Source organism: Typopeltis vanoorti, chromosome 17 (assembly GCF_054136105.1).
Source record: "Typopeltis vanoorti isolate ZY-2024b chromosome 17, IOZ_Tvanoo_1.0, whole genome shotgun sequence".
Taxonomy (NCBI): Eukaryota; Metazoa; Arthropoda; class Arachnida; order Uropygi; family Thelyphonidae; genus Typopeltis; species Typopeltis vanoorti.
Window position 1 is genome coordinate 94,659,046 of NC_143565.1, and position 22,625 is coordinate 94,681,670.

General features: G+C 34.1%; 1 protein-coding gene across 4 annotated transcripts in view; it reads right to left on the minus strand.

Annotated features, from left to right (window-relative positions):
• Lpin (phosphatidate phosphatase LPIN) overlaps positions 1–22,625 on the minus strand; it is a 443,299-nt gene that overhangs the window by 257,841 nt on the left and 162,833 nt on the right. For all 4 annotated transcript variants that reach the window (XM_090407132.1, XM_090407133.1, XM_090407129.1 and 1 more), the window contains exon 8: positions 19,361–19,525. In XM_090407132.1, the coding sequence (XP_090263258.1) occupies positions 19,361–19,525 (165 nt within the window). The remainder of the gene's footprint in view (positions 1–19,360; positions 19,526–22,625) is intronic.

Genomic DNA, 22,625 nt, shown 5'->3' on the forward strand with positions numbered 1-22,625 from the left:
AACTTGTCAACAACTGTATATTTATGAATAACTATGGTCTACTAATAAATCCAAAAGGAAAATATCTCACACTTAGTGTCAAGTGACCAAATATAAAAAGTTACAAAGAAAGTATTTCTATTCACTTGTTCTTTCTCTGCTTTGTATTCGCCATCCTCACACTTATTAATGATGGTTCACATATTTACACCTTTTAGTAATTCAAATATACCAACCAAATATAGCATTCTCCTTAATTGTTTTCCAATATATCCTAAAACACATTAGTCCTCGCCATGCAGATTTGATTACAATAAAAAAAAACTGTCACGATGTATGGCACGTCTGCTGAAAAGCAAGCAAGAAATTTCAATGGACACAGTGTTTTCTCTTGCCCTGCCAGATAATTAGGTGACAGTGAGAGAGTGACAAATGCCCCGCCATGAACATGTTAAGACAGCGTATGGAAATTCATGCCAACTTTATTTTGGACAGATGGACTGCTCTGCTGAGGTTAGAATTCAAGAATATTAAGACTACATCAAATTCTTAGAATCTCAAAAACTGGACCTTACTTACCATGCCACTGACAAAGTGTACAGAGCTCTATGGAATCAAACCATTCTTCTTCAATCTAGTAAATTTAAATTTGATTGTCTGTGTCTTGAAACTTGTGAAACTTTATGCTGTCCAAATCTTAAGTGCTCTGATTGCATGCCAGTCTAAAGTTTTGAGAAGTAATCACCATTAACTTTCATAATTTTTTTCTGTTTTTTTTTTCATTGTTTGTTTGTAATAATGTATGTCACTTTGTATTTGAATTACAAAAGTTACTATTTGAATTCTGATAGTGCATTCTCCAGTTAACTCAGCTGTGACTGAGACATAAACATGTAAGCATGCTAAGAGAAATGTCTTGTGATTCGTGTTTTGAATGTCGTTAACCAATCTTCTCTCCCTGATGATGTGATTGTAAAATAGGATGAAATAAATTGGAGTTTAATGAAATTGATTTGTCTATACATGTATCAGCGATTATAAAAATATATTTACTACACATGCTCCTTTAAAATGTCTAAAGATTGGAATTATTTAATTTCCCATTGTATGTCATAATACAATGCAAGATGTGTATGAAGACAAAGGAAGTGAAATTACAGGATCTCTAAAGCAGGTGTCCTCAGTTGCCTGCAAAAAGGCCTTAATATATTTCCCAACATCTTGATGAGCTTCATTCATCCTCATTTATTGTGATTTGGATGGTTTTTTTCATTGTAGCTACACATTCTAAAAAAAGAAAAGCTAATTAATTATAGTGAACAATAACAAAATAAGTTAGCTGCCCTTGTAAACACTTTAATAACAAGACTTTACAAAAAATACTGTATAGTGGACTCAACGACATGTAACTATCATTCATTATCATTTATTGGAGTTTAATCTTATCACCCTTCCTTACTTTGCATCATTGGCAAGTGTATATATATATATATATATATTATTATCCAGACAAATCCCAATATCACTGATACAAAAGTTAAGAACAATGACCAAGTACAGAATCCTGTGGTACCCTACTTTCCACATTCACTAGTTCTTTCTCTATAATTTTATGGCCATTTCCCCTTTCACTTACAAAGTAATGAAAAAAAAAATTCTCTTGGATTTCCCTTTGTTTCTAACTGCTTTTCATATCTAATTTTGCCTTTCTCAACTGGCTGTCATTCCTTGCCTGCTTTTTATAATGCTCCACAATATAATCCTAGACCTTTCTCCTGTCATAGGGAGAAAGGTGTCTGTTGATAATCCACATTTTTTTCATGCAACTTTGCTTCAAAATCATATTTATCCATTTATTTCCTATGAGATTTGTAGCTTAAGATATTACTAGATCCAGTACTCTTGCACTACCAGATCCTTACTTCACATGCTGCTTAAGGTAGTTATCCCTCACTAACTCTATAATTTTTTTTTACTCGTCTTTTGCACTTTCTCCTCCCAATAATATATATATTCCCATAACTGAAATCAACCATAATGAGAACCCTCTATATATTCATGAGATATATCTGTCTATGCAGTTCATACAGCACTCTTTAGATGAGCCGGACAGAGCAGCATCCATGTATTCTGTCCTGCTAATCTCTACCTCACACCAAACAGTCTCAAACATATTGCCTGTATTACATATACTACCACCACCACTTTAGGATCATTATTCTGGGTGAATTTAATCTTCTGGAATCATTACTCAGTACTTCCAACTTTAGTATAGAAAGGGGGTGGCTCCCTAAACACACTGTATTTCAGGAGTAATACTCGAGTATAACTGAACACACTGTACTCATCACATTCTGTTCTTGTAAGAATATCCTGTTCTGCTAGTCAAGTCTCACTATAATGCCAATAATTTTTGTTCCCATTATCATTCACCGATGCTAAAAATTCATTGCCTTTATTCCCGATACTTGTGCCGATACAAAATTAATAACGGAAAAAACTCACGTACAAAGATTATTTAAGAGTATAATTTTCGCCTATATGTCACAGGCAAAAATTATACTATTAAATAATCTACTTCAAAGCTAAAAAATCTCTTGCCCTCTTAAATAGAGAAATTATGGATATAAAAAAACGCTCTGGAATCTGTTTTAACGGTTGAAACTTTTAATACTGTAATGCGCATATCTTCGAGTTCTTACCTAAAGGTCTTTAATGATTCTCGTGACAAGCTAAAACACAAATTTGAATCACTGGTCAGCATACCTAGATCCAGTAATAATACTATCGATATAGATAAAGTAGTTATAAATGTTTCCAGACGTCCACTAACAGACTGTGAACGTTTTGTTTTATCAAAAGGACATGATTTTGCCGTTACGCCGAATAAGGTGCCACTTATGGATTTTTTTCATAACATAGACAGGGGTATTCAATCCTTATCCAAGCCAACAGATTACGTTTTGAATGTGCACAAATTCTTTTTCATTCCAAGCCTCCTCGTCCTAATCTTTCTTACTCTGAGTTTAAAGCATTGAAATCACTGAAGAATAACAATAATTTAATTATTACGAAAGCTGATAAGGGGAAGACTGTAGTGATTCAAGATAGGAAGGAATACGAGAGAAAAATGTCTATTTTACTTCGGACTGTTCAACTTATAGGCCTCTTACATCGGATCCTACCTGGAGTCAATTGAAGAGACTTAATTCTCTTATAGATAATGTATCTACATGGAATGAAGATCAAAAGAAAAAACTTAAAACCTTCTTCGGTCATCCACCTAGATTGTATGGTCTTCCAAAAGTTCATAAACCAGGCATTCCGTTAAGACCAGTTAGATTGTATAGGTTTCCCCACTTACGAAATCTCAAATTTTTATCAAATTTACTCTCCTCTTCAACTAGAAGAACTGATACTTATATAAAAAATACTTTGGATTTCAAAAATAAAATTTCAGATCTTCATTTGGATATTTCTGATATCATGATCAGTTTAGATGCTTCTTTATTTACAAATGTGCCTCTTTCGGAAAGCATTGAATTACTACAACAGGAATTTCCTTCAGACATTGTAAACGTATTTGATTTTGTAATAAATTCTGGTTATTTTTCCTTCAAAAATAAGTTGTATCAACAAATTGAAGGAACAGCAATGGGTAATCCTCTTTCTCCTACTATCTCCAATTTCTTTATGGAACATTTTGAGCAACGTATCTTTGACAACATTTCTCCCAGACCTACTCATTGGTTCAGATATGTCAATGACATTTGTACTGTATGGAATGGCTCTTCGGATGAACTTCAACAATTTCTCACTAAGTTAAACGCATTTCATCCTAGGATCAAGTTTACCCCAGAAGTAGAATCAAATAAGCAGTTAGCCTTTTTAGATCTTCTAATTCTTCGCCAACCAGATGGCAACCTACATTACTCAGTTTAGAAAGAAGACTCATATAGGCCATTATATCCATGCGGAATCTCCTTTTGTTCTTCAGACGATCTTTTACAAAAAGAACTACAATATATAACTTCTTCCTTTCTATCTAATGGTTATAAGAATTGCTTAATTAAAAGAACTTTGAGTAGTTTTAATATGTCTTCCTCTTCGAACACAGAAGAAATAACGTGCATTACTATCCCTTATGTACAAGGCATCAGTGAACGTATAGCAAAAGTTTTAAAATTGAATATTTTGTTGCCTTTCGACTGTTTAGAAAAATCTCCACCTTTCTCACTTCTCCTAAGGACAAGCTTCCACATCTTAATCATCCAGGTGTCTACCAGATTCCGTGCTCTTGTGGATTATCTTATTTCGGACAAATGGGAAGATCTGCCTCTATTCGGCTAGTAGAACACCAATCTTATATTGAACACTTTAAACCTGAAAAGTCTGGAATCAGAACATGCCATCTTCACCAGACACAGAGTTCATTGGAGAAAGACGAGAGTTCTTCACAAAAGTCAGTTTCTCATGGAACGCCTTTATAAAGAAACATGTGAAACTCTACTTCATTCTCCTAACTTAAACAGATCTGACGGCTTACGTCTATTCCCTTTATTGGAGATAGTACTTTACAAATCAGCTAATCTTTCCTAACTTTTTATTGTATTGATTTTTTTTTTTTTTTTTTTTTAGGAAATTTGACCTTTTTAGTTATCTTATACCAGCTACTAAGGTGGCACTTTTTGGAATTGTCAGTTATTGTTTAATTTGAGCTTAATGTACTGAAGATGCCTGTGACACACAGGCAAAAATTATACTATTAAATAATCTTTGTATGCGAGTTTTTCCGTTATTAATTTTGTATCGATATATGTCTGCTCACGGTATACCTCTTTTAAAATGATACTTATGTGATTAGTGAACATGAGTGATAACCAACCACCAGGTAGATGTGTATTCAAGTAACTCTTAAAACTTGACTAGTTCAACTAAGATGCTTAAGTTTACTGATAAACCAAATTCCTTAACCCAATGCTGTAATCACTTTTTTTTTTGTTTGACAAAAGTAGTTTTATTATTCTCAGGCCATTCCTTCTATACCATCATTTTCTCTCTTTCTACCTCTCTTAACAATCTCAAACCCTCATCTTAGTGCATATGTTCAAGCTCCCATGAAGTCACCTTGTTATATCCAGTTTTCTTACCACCTATGTTCACTCTTTCAGTGAACAATTTCTCCATGTGCCTAACACCAAATCCATCCTGTAAGTACCAATCCTTTCTACCAACAAAAACACTTCATACATCAACATACTGTATCATTTCTCCTGCAGTCTATGAAATGAATCATTAACAATCAAAGCTCTCCATCTCAGCTCACTTAAGGCTCTCAAATCTTCACTTTTTTGCTCCCCCCCCATTCAGCAAATCTTGTGCACCTTCTCTCATATCATACTTATCTGCATTCAAACTATTTGTTTCCCAATACCATTATATCTTCTGCTTGTTCTACTTGCTTACAATATAATACAATATAGCTTCAGTCACATCATAAATCTTTACCTCTGGAAAAACATGCTTTCACTGTTTGCTCATCTAACACAGACTAGTCATGTTTTTAAGAGTATCTCCTCTCACTGCAGAGCCCTGCTCTTCATTCCACTTGAAAACTTCCTCTTCAAGACCATCCTAACTGCCTAAAGTACACATACAATTAGCTGACATGATACACTGCACTCACAGCTTTAACTGCCTCAGCTGTAAAGTCAAAACACTGCACAAGTACCGAGACACTTGTCTTAGCTAGTTATTAACCCATTTCCTTTCTTTTTTGTTTCAGATAATAACATCAAATCTGTTCTCTAATTCAACTCTATTGATGTAATTGTTACTTCAACTATCCTTTGAATCTATTTGCATTGCTAATATTTTTGCCGGTTTTCTTCATGCCTAAAAAAAATTACTAAAAGACCTAAAATGATTTACATCATTTTAGGTCTTTTAGTAATCTGAAAAATTTTCAAGTTAGTAGAGAGGCAATTCACTGCATCGGCATGGATAGGAAATGAAGTAAACCACTATTTCCATCACAAAGCACACCTGAACTGGTGGAGAAATCTCATCTGAGGACACCATCCAACATTATACACACACACACAGTGAAAAAACAGAGCAAAATCAGCTACTCAATTACATTGGGAAGAATGTAGATCAAAAGATGGAAATTTGTTGAATAGCTTTCTATTACCAATTCTATCATGCCTTGGAAATGTCCAGCATAACAGCATAGGTTTCTTCAAACCTTTTCTTGGCAGGTATTGTAGGCAAGGATCTTAAGTGGCAAAATCTGCACTGGTGTCAGTGCTCAAGTAGTACATATCCAAGTGATGAAGAAACTGATGACTTCCTCCAATATTTTACAAAGCACGGAGATGAGGCTTTTTTTTTTTTTTTTTTTAACGAGATTGTTTTCATTTTATGGGACAGATGCCAGCTGAATATAACAGTGTGCAGAAATGGTATAGTATAGTATAGTACAACTCTGAAGGAATAAGCCATTGTACTTAAGTATAATTTGCATCAGTATTATAACATAAGGAACTATATGGGAAATGGTCAGGTATATTTCAGAAAAGCAGAGTAGAATGCATGGTTGAAAAGGTAAACCACATAGGGTTATTAAATAGATGAATGACATCATTAAGCAGGGGAGAAAAAATGCAGAGAGAATAGAAACAAAACAAAACAAAAAAGTTATCACACTCATGAGCAATACAAAGTACAGGCAAGAAGAATGATCAGTATGGCAAGGAGAGTAAAATCAGAATTAGACAAACTGAAAGAGTATCAATGTGAATACATTGACATTCTTTCAGTTTGGAAATGAGATATTGGACCATGTGTTATGAAGATATTCAAGAGAATAGGCAGTACCTGTGAATAAGCTTTTTAAGGCTCTGCCAAGGTCCCAAGAGACTGTAAGGAGGGCAAGACAGTTCCATTACATAAAGCAGGTTCCACGACAGAAGTAGCAAATTATACTGATTAGTATCTCAAGGGTAGTGATGAAGGTACTGGAAAAGTTGTTTAAAAGCAAAATTCAAGAATGGGCGCATTAGGAATATGATACTAAATTATAATAGACAAGAAATTATATTCTTGTTTCAATTCTTAACCCAGGTATAAGCAAGCAAGCAAAGTTTGCATTTGAAGCATCTTCATGACTAGGCTACTTGTATTTAGAGTCTTGACTCCACATCCCTAATAAGCAGGAAGCTTATGAGACCAAGGATTTGGGAATGGTGGACAGGAAGGTGAAGTAGAGTACACACTGCTAAAGTGAGAAGAATAGATTAGAGGAGTTTTTGGATGTCAGGCACAGAAGAAATTTTTCAGAAAATGACAAGAGGGAGAGAACAGGGATCACCCTTGGAGATTGTGTAAGAGTGTGGTTAATAAGGATATAAAGATGAGGCTGCCAGAGGCAGTAGTGTTTTGTCAGTGAATGAATTTAAGGAGAAATGTGATAAAAATTATGTGAATAAAAATTAGTATAGACCTCCCTCGATGACTAGGATCTATGGAGATGCCTGTATAATAATAATATTATCAGGGATAAAAGCTTCTTAAGATATTTGATTGTTCAATAATCTTCTAATGTATAGTGACTATATCAGTAAAGAATTAATCAGTACTTAGATAAAATAGAAAAAAGTGAAACAGAATGATATAACACAAAATCAATACTAAACACAGCAGCCAATGAAAGTCTAGTACAGACCAAAAAAAAAATATATATATAAACTGAAAATATGGAATAATGAAATTAAAGAAATAATCAGAATATAAAAAGAAACATACCACAAATTGTTAAGCACTAAAAGATTAGAAGATGAAATAGAATACTTTAAAAGAATAACAGCCATAGCTTATATATGTTACGGTTAAAGTGATAAATCTGGTTATTATTAATAATTACCGGTTAAAGTGAATAATTCCTAGAGGAGTCTGGTAAATGTAATAAAAACATGTTTATAGGTTTTATATATAGGTTTTCATTTTCAATAGAAATCATAACAGTTTAGGTTAGTTTATAATGAAAAAAGTAAGGAAAGTACTTCTTTTGCACTCAATGATATCAGAAATCATTATAAACTAACCTAACCTTTATTGGTTAGGTTAGTTTAGGTTAGTTTATAATGAAAAAAAGCAAGGAAAGTACTTCTTTTGCACTCAATGAAATCATTATAAACTAACTTAACCTAAACTAACCTGGACGTTGCATGTCGGACCAGAGTGTAGTCGTACTTTATCGTGGGCAGATTAATGGGGATGAAAGATAAACGTTTTGTGAGCTGAGCTTAATGATTGCGGGCAGATAAATTGGGATAACAAATAAAAGTTGTTGTGGGCAGATGAATGGGGATAATATATATATATATATGTCGTTGCTGTACCTCTTTCCTCATCAATGGAGAAAAACACTGATCAGTTCCTCTCTGATTTATCTTTCATCCCCATTAATCTGTCCACAACAAACTACGACTACACTCTGGTTTGACATGCGACATCCAGGTTAGTTTAGGTTAATTTATAATGATTTCTGATTTCATTGAGTGCAAAAGAAGTACTTTCCTTACTTTTTTCATTATAAACTAACCTAACCAATAAAGATTAGGTTAATTTAGGTTAGGTTAGTTTATAATGATTTCAACCGATAAAGGTTAGGTTCGGTTAGTTTAGTTATGATTTCTGATTTCATTGAGTGCAAAAGTACTTTCCTTACTTTTTTTCATTATAAACTAACCTGTTATCATTTCTATTGAAAATGAAAACCTATATACAAAACCTATAAACATGTTTTTATTACATTTACCAGACTCCTCTAGGAATTATTCACTTTAACCGGTTAAAGTGATTAATTCTAATTATTCACTTTAGCCGGTAATTATTAATAATAACCGGATTTATCACTTTAATCGTAACATACATACATATATATATGAGAAAATGAGAAACCGGTTCTGTATGTATGGGGCTTAACTTTATATGGATGTTGACCAACGCCCACACTCATACATGACTAGAGGAAAGTGGAGGAATGGTAGTGGCCAGTTCAGTGGAGTAACATCCATGGAAATCTAAGAGAGAAGCCAGAAAAACAGACTAAAATTTTTATTATAGAGGTAAAAGCTTACTGAATTCCTGTGACAAAATTATAGCAGAATATTAAATAAAATCTTAAAAAATTTCCTGAAGACTTTATTCTAGAAGCATAGAATGGTTTTAGAAAAGGATATTCATGTATAGTAGATCCAGCTTGTGTTAAAAATTAATAACTGATAAAAAGAGTACAATCAAGAGCCATATCACATTTATTGATTTTGAAAAGCATTCAATAAGGTCAAAAGAAACATTTTAATTAATTACAACAAGAAAGACAAATACCAAATAGCATTATTAGATCTGTTATATGCATATATGGGGATAATGAAATAGATATGTTTAAGTTTTAAATTATTGTCCTGGAGAGAAATAAACCAAAGAATTAGACAGATGCCCTCCATCTACAACTTTATTTAATATATATTGAAAGAATATTAATAAAATGGGACAGAAAAAAAAACATCAACATATTAAACTATACTCTAATGAGAATTTAAACACTTCTTTTAGTTTACTAATGACCAGGTGATAATTATTGCAATCTGTGAAGAAAAAATTTTTCAGAAAGCTCTTCTGAACCCAAAAAGAAACCGTGAATGATTTCGGAATGATAATGCTAACAGAAAAATCAAAAACAATGACCTTTAAAAGTCAAGATCCAACTACATATATCAGACCACAGAATTAGAAACTTTTATTTAATACCATGTTGGACTTTAGCACATGTGCGTTGTGCAAATTACAGCACATGTGGTTTGGCGCACAATTCCGCAAAGTGTTGGACTGCATTTACGTCTCGAACATAATGTGCATTTACATCTACAACAGGCATTCATCATGCAATCCCCTTTAACTGGCACAGATTTGATGGAAGAGGACTTTGCTCCCAGATCTGTTTTTCTAACTTGTCCTAAACATTCTCAATGGGGTTTAGAGCTTTGTGATGGCTAGGGAAGATGGTGGAAATTGCTGTCAGGCTTGGTGAACCACTGCTGAACAATTCTTGTACAATGAACAGTAGCGGTGTCATCCATGAAACAACCATTACCTGCTGGGTAAAAGTCAACAGTGCAGAATGGACTTCATCGCCAACAATGTTCAGTTATTCCTTGGAAGACACCTGACCTTCCAGCATCAGGGGACCAGTTCCGTACCCAACAGAACAGAAAGACCAAGTCATCCATTGAGGAGACTTGCTGATGGCTTCTGAAGCTAGAACAGGTCATAATAGTCCTAAATCCTATTATCTTAATGATGAAAAAATAAAAATAAAAATAAAAAATAAAATAAAATAAAGTTTTCTACAGCACTGACTTGCATGAAAAATTCTGACAGAGTTTGCTTAAATATGTGGTTTCTTTATATTTATTAATTTTTCAGATTAGAACTAAAAATATTATTTACCCAATTCAATAACACAGTCAATTGAGAGATGGTGATACTAACTTAGAAACTATAACTCCCTAAACTGAAAAAAAAAAGTTCACATTTATTCAAAACACTTCTACAGATATGGATTGCATTTCTGCTTCAAGCTTATTTTTTTGCAAGTAACCATCCAGATACTAAATGAACAATAATGAGCTGGTAATTGGGGATTTATCTGACAAAATTCTATTTTATATTAACTAAAACTGAAACAAAATGATAGTACATGATGAAATTTCATGTTGGCTAGGGTGCTGCTAAACAAATGTCCCTGCAATTTCATCTGGGAAACTGGAATGAACAGTGAAAAGTCAGCTACTGGAACAAACTAAAATGCAAAGTCATTAGAACTGAAAATAGGCATAATCAATAAAAGAAGTATCAGTAGAAAATAAGCTGAACTAGCAGAAATGGAAAAGTGCCACAATGACATAAATTGGCATTACAGAGACAAATAAGAATAAACTTGGTCAGATTCTGATAAATAATAAATATAAGATGTTATTTAAGTTAAGGGATATTACATCCCATATTGTTTCTGAGCCGAATATAGAAACTATATAAAGTTCGGCGATTCCGAGCATAAGCAAATACCTGAATAGTGCAGAACCTGACCCATTTGGTAGTGCAAACTGAGGCAACTCATAGTAAGGGTGGAGCAAGCTCCGATCACTATTCTTGGTATTTACCCATAATGTGAACTTAGCTCCTAGGAGCTGTATTACTGTTGTACATTATGAGAGAAGGTCTACCCAGACCGTTTCAACCTTTATTGAGGTCTCACCAGTGAGTAGGTAGACCTAGTTAATACCAAGTTTGTAGCGAACAGAACTTGCATCCCTTCTATGAGAATTGCCAAGAAGGTGTCCTAATAAATTACTAATTATATGAAGAGCCAAGCTTCAATTCGGTGACATGAACTTATTTAATTTAAGGGATATTACATTCCATATTGTTTCTTAGCCGAATAAGAAACGCAAAGAGTTTCATGCCAAATATAGAAACTATATAAAGTTCGACGATTCCAAGATGGAACCTTGATAGTGCAGCACCTGACCCCATTTGGTAGTGCAAACTGAGGCAACTTGTTCATGTCGCCGAATTGAAGCCTTTGGCTCTTCATATAATTAGTAATTTATTAGGACACCTTCTTGGAAATTCTCATAGAAGGGATGCAAGTTCTGTTCGCTACAAACTTGGTATTAACTAGGTCTACCTACTCACTGATGAGACCTCAATAAAGGTTGAAACCGGACTGGGTAGTGACCTCTCATAATGTAGAACAGTAATACAGCTCCTAGGAGCTAAGTTCACATTATGGGTAAATACCAAGAATAGTGATCGGAACTTGCTCCACCCTTAACTTTGAGATGCCTCAGTTTGCACTACCAAATGGGTCAGGTGCTGCACTATCCAGGTATTTGCTTATGCTTGGAATCGCCGAACTTTATATAGTTTCTATATTCGGCATGAAACTCTTTGAGTTTCTTATTCGGCTAAGAAACAATATGGGATGTAATATCCCTTAACTTAAATAAGTTCCCGTCGCCGAATTGAAGCCTTTGGCTCTTCATATAATTAGTAATAAGATGTTATATTTAGGAAATAATGAGAAAACACCTAAAGGAATGAGTAGCTATAGCATTCAACAATAAACACAAAAATAACTTCTTGATTATCAGGAAATTTTAAGTAAAGTAATATGAGTACACATCAAAATGGAGAAACTGGACAGTGAAACTTAGGTGTGCTTATGGTCCAATATAAGTTCTACTAAGTAAAAAGCAGAATTATTCTAGTCATTAAAGAAGGTAACTGATAAAGGAAAATCTGGTCTGTGTTGTAGATTTAAACAATAGTATATAAAATGAAGTCGACACATACAGTAATGTTTTAAGAAAATTTGGAGAAAGAACAAAGTTAATAATAATGGTAAGTACCTGCAAAGATTTCTATTCAGAACATGGGCAAGTCAACACTGACACCATTTTCCAACATAAAGATACATGTGGAGAGAAAATAGAAGCAATATGAAAAGTCATATAGACTATATTATCAATATCTTTAAATGTGATTTCAGGATACAAGAAACAAACGATAATCTACAATTAGAAGGCCCCCTCCACAAAAGAATGGACCAATCACTACACCCAGCTTCTAAACAATAATAATCAAACTAAAATAAAACATGTGTAGAAAGGCTTATCTTTTCATCATACATGTTGTTTAATTTTGACAGTATATATCAGAACACAGAATTATAAGTAAATAATTATTTATTGACTTACTGCTGATATTTAGTTGGTGTTATAACCAGCATCTTCAGAGCACAAAAACAGTTCGTCACAGTACATGAGACTACAACAACATGGTGTAACAAAGGGACTAGTTTAACAAAATTGTAGCAACAACACAAAGACTAAAGTCCTAATTAGGCACCCTCTATCTAAAAAAAAAAAAAAAAAAACAGAGAGAAAAAGCAGCTTCTAGTTATGTCTTAAGATGACTCGCAAATCTTAGGCAAAATTTATACGGCAATATTTGTTTGAGATTCGGAGTATGTTTCAAGGCTTCTGTTGCTTCTGAGAACAATTTCTCTGACTTGTAAAACCAACTGTTCAGTACTTTTGTTTTCTTCCAGTTAATCCTGCATGCAGGGGTATCCAAAGCATGGTCTACTAGGCCCGACTTGCCATAGTGATAGTGCCGGATGTATCATTTATGTTCACCGATGCGGATGTCCGCAGTTCTTCCTGTTTGATCGTGGTAAGCTTGATCACACGAGCAGGTGATCAAGCTTGAATGTGATAAAGGATGGATGCTGTCCTTTGGTGAACAGATGAGAGTTGCTAATTTGACACACGGTCTGAATACAGTGCATAGTTGATGTTTATTGAGAATTCTAGATATGTATGGGATGGTGACTGTTTTGTTGTAGTTCTCTGAGGTGGATAGTGGGAGGGGTTTCTTAGGAGCATTTAGTATATTGTTTATTTTATGAGGGATTATAGTCATTGGTCAAGAAGGTGTGGCGTAAGTGAGCCAGTTCAGCGGCAAGAACATTGTCACTGGAACAGATTGCTCTCGCCTCTGTGGGTTAGCATTTTTAAGATTTGAACTATTTAAATTCACAATACATGCAGAATATTTCACATGGAAAGAGAAAATATATAAACAATTAGATGGGACAGCTATGGGCTCTCCCCCTTTCTCCCCCCCCCTCCCCAGCTAACTTCTACAAACACCTTGAAAAATATCAGAGTATAAAGGTGATAAAAACTAAAGATATTTTGGATGTCAAGAGTAATCACGTTGAGAGATTGTTAAATGAAAAACATAGATAAAACAGTAGCAGAAAATATTCAAGTAGAATGCAATAAGGAGCACATATTAATAATACTTAAGATAAAAAAAAATCTTCAGACACCGAAATTGTATAAAAGCAGCTGAAGCTGATATTTAACTAGAAATGTTCAAATATGAAAGTATAAAAGTTAAACAGTGATTGCAACGAATACTTTAGAAGGTATTGCTTTGCAATCATATTCTCGATGAATGGAGTAGAGATCTCATAGTAACTACCCATAAAAAAAGGAAATAAAACTAAATGTGAAAATTATAGAATTTTCCTACTGTTTCCAGTATAATTTATGAAAGCATCTGTGGAAAATCAATTTGGAGAAGAACAAACTGAAAATTCAAAACAAATGTTGTCAGGATCAGATCTTCACTTTATGACAAACAATTTAAGCAATCATGGAGATTTAACAAAGGTCTGTATTTTAGTGTTGTAGATGTAAAAAGGATATAACAAAAGGTGCCAAAAGAGAGAAAGTTTTTCAAAGCTTCCCTCTTGGTACTACTACATTTTATGGGATGAGAGGAACTACAGAGCAATACATAGTTTATTTTTAAAGCAGCAGTAAGAATTAAAGATACAGGAAGATTGGTGTGATGAAAAGTCAGGTATAAGACAAAGATGCATACTATACCCAGCCTTATTCATCACTACTGTATTTTGCGCCTTATACGACAGGCTTTTTTTTTTTTTGTACCTAAAATGATCATCAAATTCCTGTCACGTACCCTCAAGGAGTGTACAGATATGATAGTACTATATGAAAAATTTACAACATTATTATCTTCCTATCTACAATTTCCTCCACATCAGTCTGTTAGCTGTTAAGACTCCAACATTATCAGATCTTATTTTCAGTAATTGTATTTGTGCACCTTTTTGCAACTCGTACAGTAAAGATACAAGCTCTGACCATTGAAACCTTAGTATTACATCTATCTAGGTCTGCATACTCACTGATGAGACCTCAAAAAAGGTCAAAACTGGTCTGGGTAGTGACCTCTCATAATGTAGAACAGTAATACATCTCCTAGGAGCTGTGTTTTACATTAAGAGAAATTACTAAGAACAGTGATCGGAGCTTGCTTCACCTTTACTACGAGTTGCCCTAGCATTGCACTACCAGGTGTTGGCTTACGCTTGGACTAGCCGAACTTTATTTATTTATATTATTATTATTATTAGACACCTCCAGGGAGTCCAAGGACTCATCGAGGGAGAGTGTGCCAACAGCATCGAATGATTGCCCCCCCCCCTTCCAACTACTAACCGCGCTCAAACTTACTTAACTGAGCCATTAGTAGCAGAGGCTCTACCAATCGACCAACCTTTGCCGGCAAGTTTTCTATATTCGGAATGAAACTCTTAGATTAGATTTTCTATCTTTGAGTTTCTTATTCGGCTAAGAAATAATGTGGTATTCAATATCCACTTAATTTTGAATAGTTTTCTTATATTTCTGTTTTCTAAGGCACTTTTAACTGTGTTAATCCACCTATATCTTGGTCTCCCTCTGCGTTGTTTGCTAATCTTTCCTCTCCCATTCTGTTTAAGTGACCATACCACCTAATTATCACCTAAGATTAGCTCTGCTAATGCATTCCTGGATGCTAACAATGTCAAGTTCTTTCCTAATATCCTCATTTTTAATATGATATTGAAACTGATGCCATCTGTTCATACCCCTAATCTTTCTCAGTGCTCTCATATCTGCAGTCTAGTCTTTGGTAGCATCCTCTAGCAAGAGGGTTGCAACAGATGAGCAGCTCTTCTCCATTTTTCTCGGTCTGTTGCCTCCGTCATTCTTAAACCAGTCCATTCCACGATGTCATTGAACCAGTCTTTAGTTGGTCTTCCACGTCTTCTCTTCCCCTCAACTTTCCCTTGTAATATAGTTCTTGTCAGGTGTCCCGAAGAACCTCTCGAAAGATGTCCTGCAAATCTAGTCTTTCTATGCATAATATTCTTGGGCAGTGTTCTTTCCATCCCAACTCTTCTTAAACCTTCTTGATTTGATATTCTCTCTGTATAGCTAATCTTTTCCATCTTTCTATATAACACCACATTTCCAATGCATTATTTCCATATCTCTCTTTCTGAGTGTCCATGGCTCACTTCCATAACTTGCAATATTCCAAAATGTTGCTTTAACTATTCCAACTCTAACACCTATTTTAATATTCTTGTTTATTAAAATTCTCTTAATTTCCATAAATGCCGATTTAGCTTTGCCTATTCTATTTCTAATGTCCAACTCTGAAGTTCCTTTCTCTGAGATCCAGCTACCTAAATATTGAAATCTTTCCACTTCTTCTAAAATCTTTCCTCCACGTCTTATCTTTACATTATCTCCTATTTTTCTGCCCATTATCATTATCTTGGTCTTCTTTGTGTTAATCCTTAGTCTTTACAGGAGTTTTAAATGTAAAGATTAACAATTAACTTGTGTTAATTGTTAATCTTTACAAGAGTTTTCAATTCTTTGAAGAATTTGTTGTAATCCATTTTCACTTTCTGCCATCACTGCTACATCATCCACATATCTTAAGTTAGTAATGATTCTTCCATTTATTTTTATTCCTTCTTCTACATCCTCAAGTGCCTCTCTAAGCATTTGTTCACTATAAAGGTTAAACAATAATGGTGATAACTTGCATCCTTGTCTAACTCCTCTCTCCACTAGGAATTCTCCTGTTTCCTCTCCATTAACACATATTGACGCTGTTTGTGTCCAATATAATATCTTTAAAATTTCCAAGCCATAAGAGTTGATATCAATATTTTCTAGAATGTCAAAAAGCCTTTTATGTTTCACTGTATCAAATGCCTTTTCAAAGTCTAGAAATCCCAAAAACAACTTTCCACCATGGTTTAGTGTTTTCTCCCCAATAATTCTTAGACAAGTTATAGCCTCTCTAGTTCCTCTGTTGGTTCAAAATCCACACTGTTCCTCATTCATTTCTTTTTCTATTTTACTCTTAATTCTCTCCAAAATTATTTGTACCAGAATTTTTGCTGTGTGAGTTATAAGACTTCGTTCTAAAATTGTTACAGTCCAAAACTCCCGTTTTTTTTTTTTTTGGAATGGAGATAAAAATTGATCTTCTAAACTCCTCTGGTAATTCTTGTCCCTCATAAATTCCATTAATAATTTGTCATAACACTTCCACACCTTTTCCACCTATATTCCTTATAAGTTGTATCTGTATACTATCTATTCCAGGGGATTTTCTTTCTTTTACCTTTTGAATTGCTAGATTCGATTCCTTCCTCATGATGTACAGCCTCTACCCACTATGCTCTTTCATTTGATTTTCTCCTCTTTCTCTATCTTCATAAAGTTTACTTACATATTCTTCCCATCTCTGTAATATCTTCTCTTTTTCTATTAGAATTTCATCACTTTCATTCTTGACTGCTCCAATCCTTTGCATCTTTCTCTTTCCTGTCTTCATATTAATGTTTTTATAAACACCTTTTATGTCATTTCTTTCTGCCTTTGCTGTTGTATTGGTTTGTTAAAATTGGTTTGAACAGTGTCTTGTATATAGCTAATTTAGTGTTTTCACTAATTTCTTTCTTATTCCATATAAATTATTTCAGTTGAATTCCTACCATACCATCTTTGTGGACTCTGTTGTCTATTTCTATATTTAATTTACCATCTTCACTAAAAATCGTGCCTAAGTAGCTGAAATGTTTTATTTGATCTATAGGGTCTCCATTCACAATGAAGTTGATATTTTCAATGCTTCTGCCTATTTTCACTGTCTTGTTATTGCTGACCTTCATACCATAACTATTTACAACAGCAATTCAATTTAGTGAGGGAATCTTGCAGACTTGTAGCAGATTTATTTAAAAGTATAACATCATTTGCATAAAGCAAAGAGCTGACATCTCCAATTTTGATATCAGGTTTAATACCACTTTCCTTCATAATGTGATCCATATAGATAATGGATAACAGAAGGGATAATGTACATCCTTGTCTCACACCAGATTTAACATTAAACCATCTTCCTGTACTTCCTTCAATTCTAACTGCCGACTTACAACTCAAATAAAGACTAAGTATTGCTTGATATAATGCCCCACTGACAACATATAACTGTAGCATTTTGAATAGCTTCTCTCTTGGCACCTTGTCATAAGCCTTTTTCAGGTCTACAAAACTTAAATACAGATCTTTGTTATATTTCCATGATTTTTCAACTATTCGTCATAAAGTGAAAATCTGATCCTGACAGCCTTTATTTGGCCTGATCCAGCTTGTTCTTCCACAATCCTTCTCAACCGTTTCTCAAGTATATACTTATGTCAGTCTTACCAGGAACACTCAGTAGAGAAATACCACTGTAATTCTCACATTCAATTTTATTTCCCTTTTTATATATGGGTACTATGAGAGCTCTACTTCAAACATCTGGAATTCATCCCTCTCTCCAGGCCCTCTGAACTATGCAGTGCAGCCACTGTAAAACTTTTATACCTCCATACTTGAGCATTTCTGGTCAAATATCATCTACTCCAGTGCCTTTCCACATTTCAGACTTTTGATGGCTTTTTCTACTTCTAGTATGGATATATATTCCTGATCGCATGCCTGGTTAGTGTTTTTTTTTTATCACTGTGCTGTCATCACTGCTAGTTTCATTTAGCAATTTTTCAGAGTAATTACTTCATACTTCAAGGATATCTTTTTTGTCCAGTTTTCATATCACCTTTATCTAATTCCTTTTACAGCACTCTTTCCTCCATTTCTGAGCTTCTTCAACAACCTCCAGAATATCTTGCCATATCTTCATATTTATTTTCTATGTTCTTACCAAAGTCTTCCCATGACTTTTGTTTAGCTTGTTTTACACAGAGTTTAGCTTTCTTACATTTGTCTCTGTATTCTCTAAGACCACAAGCTGACTTATTTGCCAGGAACTTTTGATATGCTTTCTTCTTTTTCTTCACTGCCTCTTTAACTTCTTGTGTCCACCATGGAATTCTGATTTTTCTATCCTTGCAGACCACCTCACCACCTCCCTCTCTGGCAGAATCAATCAATGTTTTATTCAGAGCTTGCCACTGAATCTCCAAGGTTTGATTCCTGTTTTTTCTACCATATTATATATTTATTATATTTTATCATTTCACAAAAAAGAATAGTCATGATTTTTTTTTCCCATATTCTTTGCTACAATGTCATCTATATAATGTATTATTATAACAGCAACATTTAAATAATTTCAATGAAAGTAATAACTGGTCCCCATTGTCCAATCATGAAATTCTTTTACTGAGACTTTTGTTCCTAAAATAACCATGGTAAATAAACAGACATCTACTCTACATTATATTTCATTCTGCAATTTTTAATAAGAAAAATTTCAAAAAAATGCTACCATTAAAAAAATAAATAAATAAAAACTCTTAAATTCTACAATTTTAATAAAATAAATAGAAATGCTTAGAAATATAACAGTTTCCAACCTGCAATAATTAAAGAATGACTGTTTCTCTTCACTATCTGATTCGACTAACTGCATTCCACCAATAGCTCCATCAACACTGTGAGGTGATTGTGGAAGGGAAGAACCATTTCCAGATTCAGCATCTTCATCTTTAACTGCATTCTTCAAATGGCCCTTTGAAGACCTATAAAAATAAGTAATATTTTCTACAGAAGAAAAATTAAACAAATAAAGTATTTTTTTAAAAAAAATATCGACATAGAATGAGTCTCCATAGCTCAGTAAGTAACAATGATGCCCTTTGGTCAGAAAGGTCCATGTTTGAATTCTGTCTAGAATGCAAATAACCTTATAAGGATTTTCATAACTGGAGATGAGTTAGTCAGTCTCACGCAGTAGTGGAGAGTTTTCCCTCAAACTCAAGCTTTTCATTCTGCAGGATAGATGAACCAGCTAGAAAGTACATGCGAATTTCAGCAGACTATGTACAGGGATCAAAATTTAAGAATCCCTGTTTACAGCCTTGTGAAGCATCATCCAGTGATCCAAATGCTGCAAAGCATTTGGATCACTGGATGATGTCTGATGGGGAGATGGGGGAAGAAGAGTTCCAAAATTCACCACCAGGGGCAAACACAAAATGCATAGAATTTGCATATCACACAACTTGGCAGGTGCCAGGAGGGTTTAAATATATGGGTACAGGATTTTTCCCTTCATTCTGGTTGTTAATACCATCCAGTGATGCCACTAACTTTGCCCAACATGCTTTGTTCGTGAAGCTGTACTACCTAAACAATTGCAATGCTATTATTGCACTTTGTGAATTTCGTCTCCTGAACAAATGTCGACAAGGTCCACCATTTCCATGTGCTCTGCGATAAATGATTAGTATTTTGAAGAAATTGGATTATTGGGAGTTAGACCAGAGATTGCAAACCAATCAGTTCACGACAAATGAATGAAGTTGCTACTGCTGTTGTGGAGCAGGCCATGAATAACAGTGTTGGTTCCTGCAGTGCACATGATGTATCAAGACACATGGATGTGCCTTAAACAAATAATTATCTGGAAAATTCTATGGAAGATTCTGCATTTCTACCCATTCAACTTTGAAAATTAATTGACATTCGTTTTAACATTCCTTGCTTGAATGGAGTTGAACGCTTCATAGCCATGGTTGATTTTGTGGGGGAGATGAGGCTCACTTTCACCTGAACAAAACTGTGAATACCCACAATTGCAGAGTATGGGCTATACAAAACCTGCATGCAATCCAACAAATTCCTATGTTTACTCTGTCAATGAGTTTTTGGAGTTCTGTGATGTTATCTGTAATTAACACGGTGTCATTTGCATATCGTAGGTAAACAATCTTTCTATTTATTGTGATTCCCTATGGACATTCTTCCAATGCATTTTTAAAGAATACCTCTGAGTATATGTTGAACAAGTGGTGAGAGCATACCTCCTTGTCTCACCCCTCTTTTCATGTTAATATCACTGGTGGTAATGTTGTCTAATTGAATGGTAGCAATACAGATTTCTTATTAATCTTCTGTCCTTTTCCATCTAGCCCTATTTGTTGAAGGACCTCTATTAAATTAGTGTGTCTGACCTTGTTGAAAGCTTTTTCAAAATCTATGAAACACATAAAGACAGTTTTCTGTTTTTCTATGCATTTTTGTATCAATATTTGGGCATAGAAAAGGATCTCTTTAGTACCAAAACCATTCCGAAAGCAAAACTGCATTTCACTCAGAGTTTCTTCACATTTTCTATAGATGCGATTCTGAATTACTTTCAAAAATATTTCTAATGCCTGACTCATTTGACTATCAGAAGTTGCCACAAGATTTTGCTTTGGGTTTTTTTGGAATAGTGATAAATGTAGATCTGAGCCAATCTGGTGGAAATTCGCCACTTTTATATATTTTATCAAACAGATTTTCAAGAAGTTTGATGTTATCTGGTTCACTGGCTTTTCTTGTTTTCCCTGATCTTATAGCATTCTCTATTTCACATTTTAGAATTGCTGGTCCTTGAATTTTATCTTTTATATTTATAGGTTTCTGTCTAGTTTCACTGAAGAGTTCTGTTATTTATTTTATCCAAATCTGTGCTTTATTCTCTTCTTCTAGAACTATTTTTCCACTTTCGTTTCTTAGAGACACTACTTGCTTTTTTCTGAAAATTTCATTGCTTTTCTTATACTGACTGAAATAGTCATATTTATTCTGGAACAGTTCAATCTCGATACATAAATTTTTCATCCAATTTTCATTTGCTTCTTTTATTTTCTTCTTGATGATGATGTGTTTCTGTATATTTGGTTAGGTTTTTGTTTTTGTACATTCTTCGTGTATCAATAAGAGAAAGAATCTCATTTGTCATCCATTCCTGTTGTTGTACATTAAGGATAAAGGATTAAACTAAATGTATAATTCATAGTCTAACCAAGTGAAAAAACTTCCAACATCTTTCTCTAATCCAGAGTAATTTAATAATAAGGTGTGGCACCATTTGGCAACTCGTATATGACTTCTCCATTACTTCCACCTTGGTATCACCACTATTGGTCTGGCTCCTCCCACTGTTGAGACCTCAATTAAGGTCGAAACCAGTCTGGGTAGTGGCCCTTCCTTAATGCATAGTATTATACATGTCCACAAGGAGATGTGCTTTGCATTATGGGAGATACTAAGGCAAGTGATGAGAACTTATACCACCTTTACCACAAGTTGCACCAGTCCTGAAGATACTTCAAGCACAAATTTTGTTTGCTTACACTTAGATAAAGGGATTCTTAATAGTCTCCTCCATGTCCGTAATTCAAAAAGAATCAATTAGCTTTCTATCTTTCTTCTTAATGATCCAGTTTTCACATCCATACATCACTACTGGAAATACCATTGCTTTTGACAATACTAATTCTCATGGTCTTACTAACAATTCTATCTTGCATAATTTTTGTCAGGTTTACCCATGGCTATCCTTATAATTTCATCTTCACACTCACCATAATTTCTTATTCTGTACTTCAGTAAATCATAAGTTTCGATGACCTCTATTTTATCTCCCTCAATCATAAATTCATCTCAACTGCCAGCAGCTATCACTTTTATTTGGTTGATGTTTAAATTAAGCCAGGCTTTGTTGCTTCCTTCTTAACCATCAGAAGGTGGAGAGCAGATTGATAGAAATGTTTTTAGGTGGTATATAAATTTCATCACCTGGTGAGAAACTATTACCTTACTTATGGAGGTCTAAAGTAGTTTGAAAAA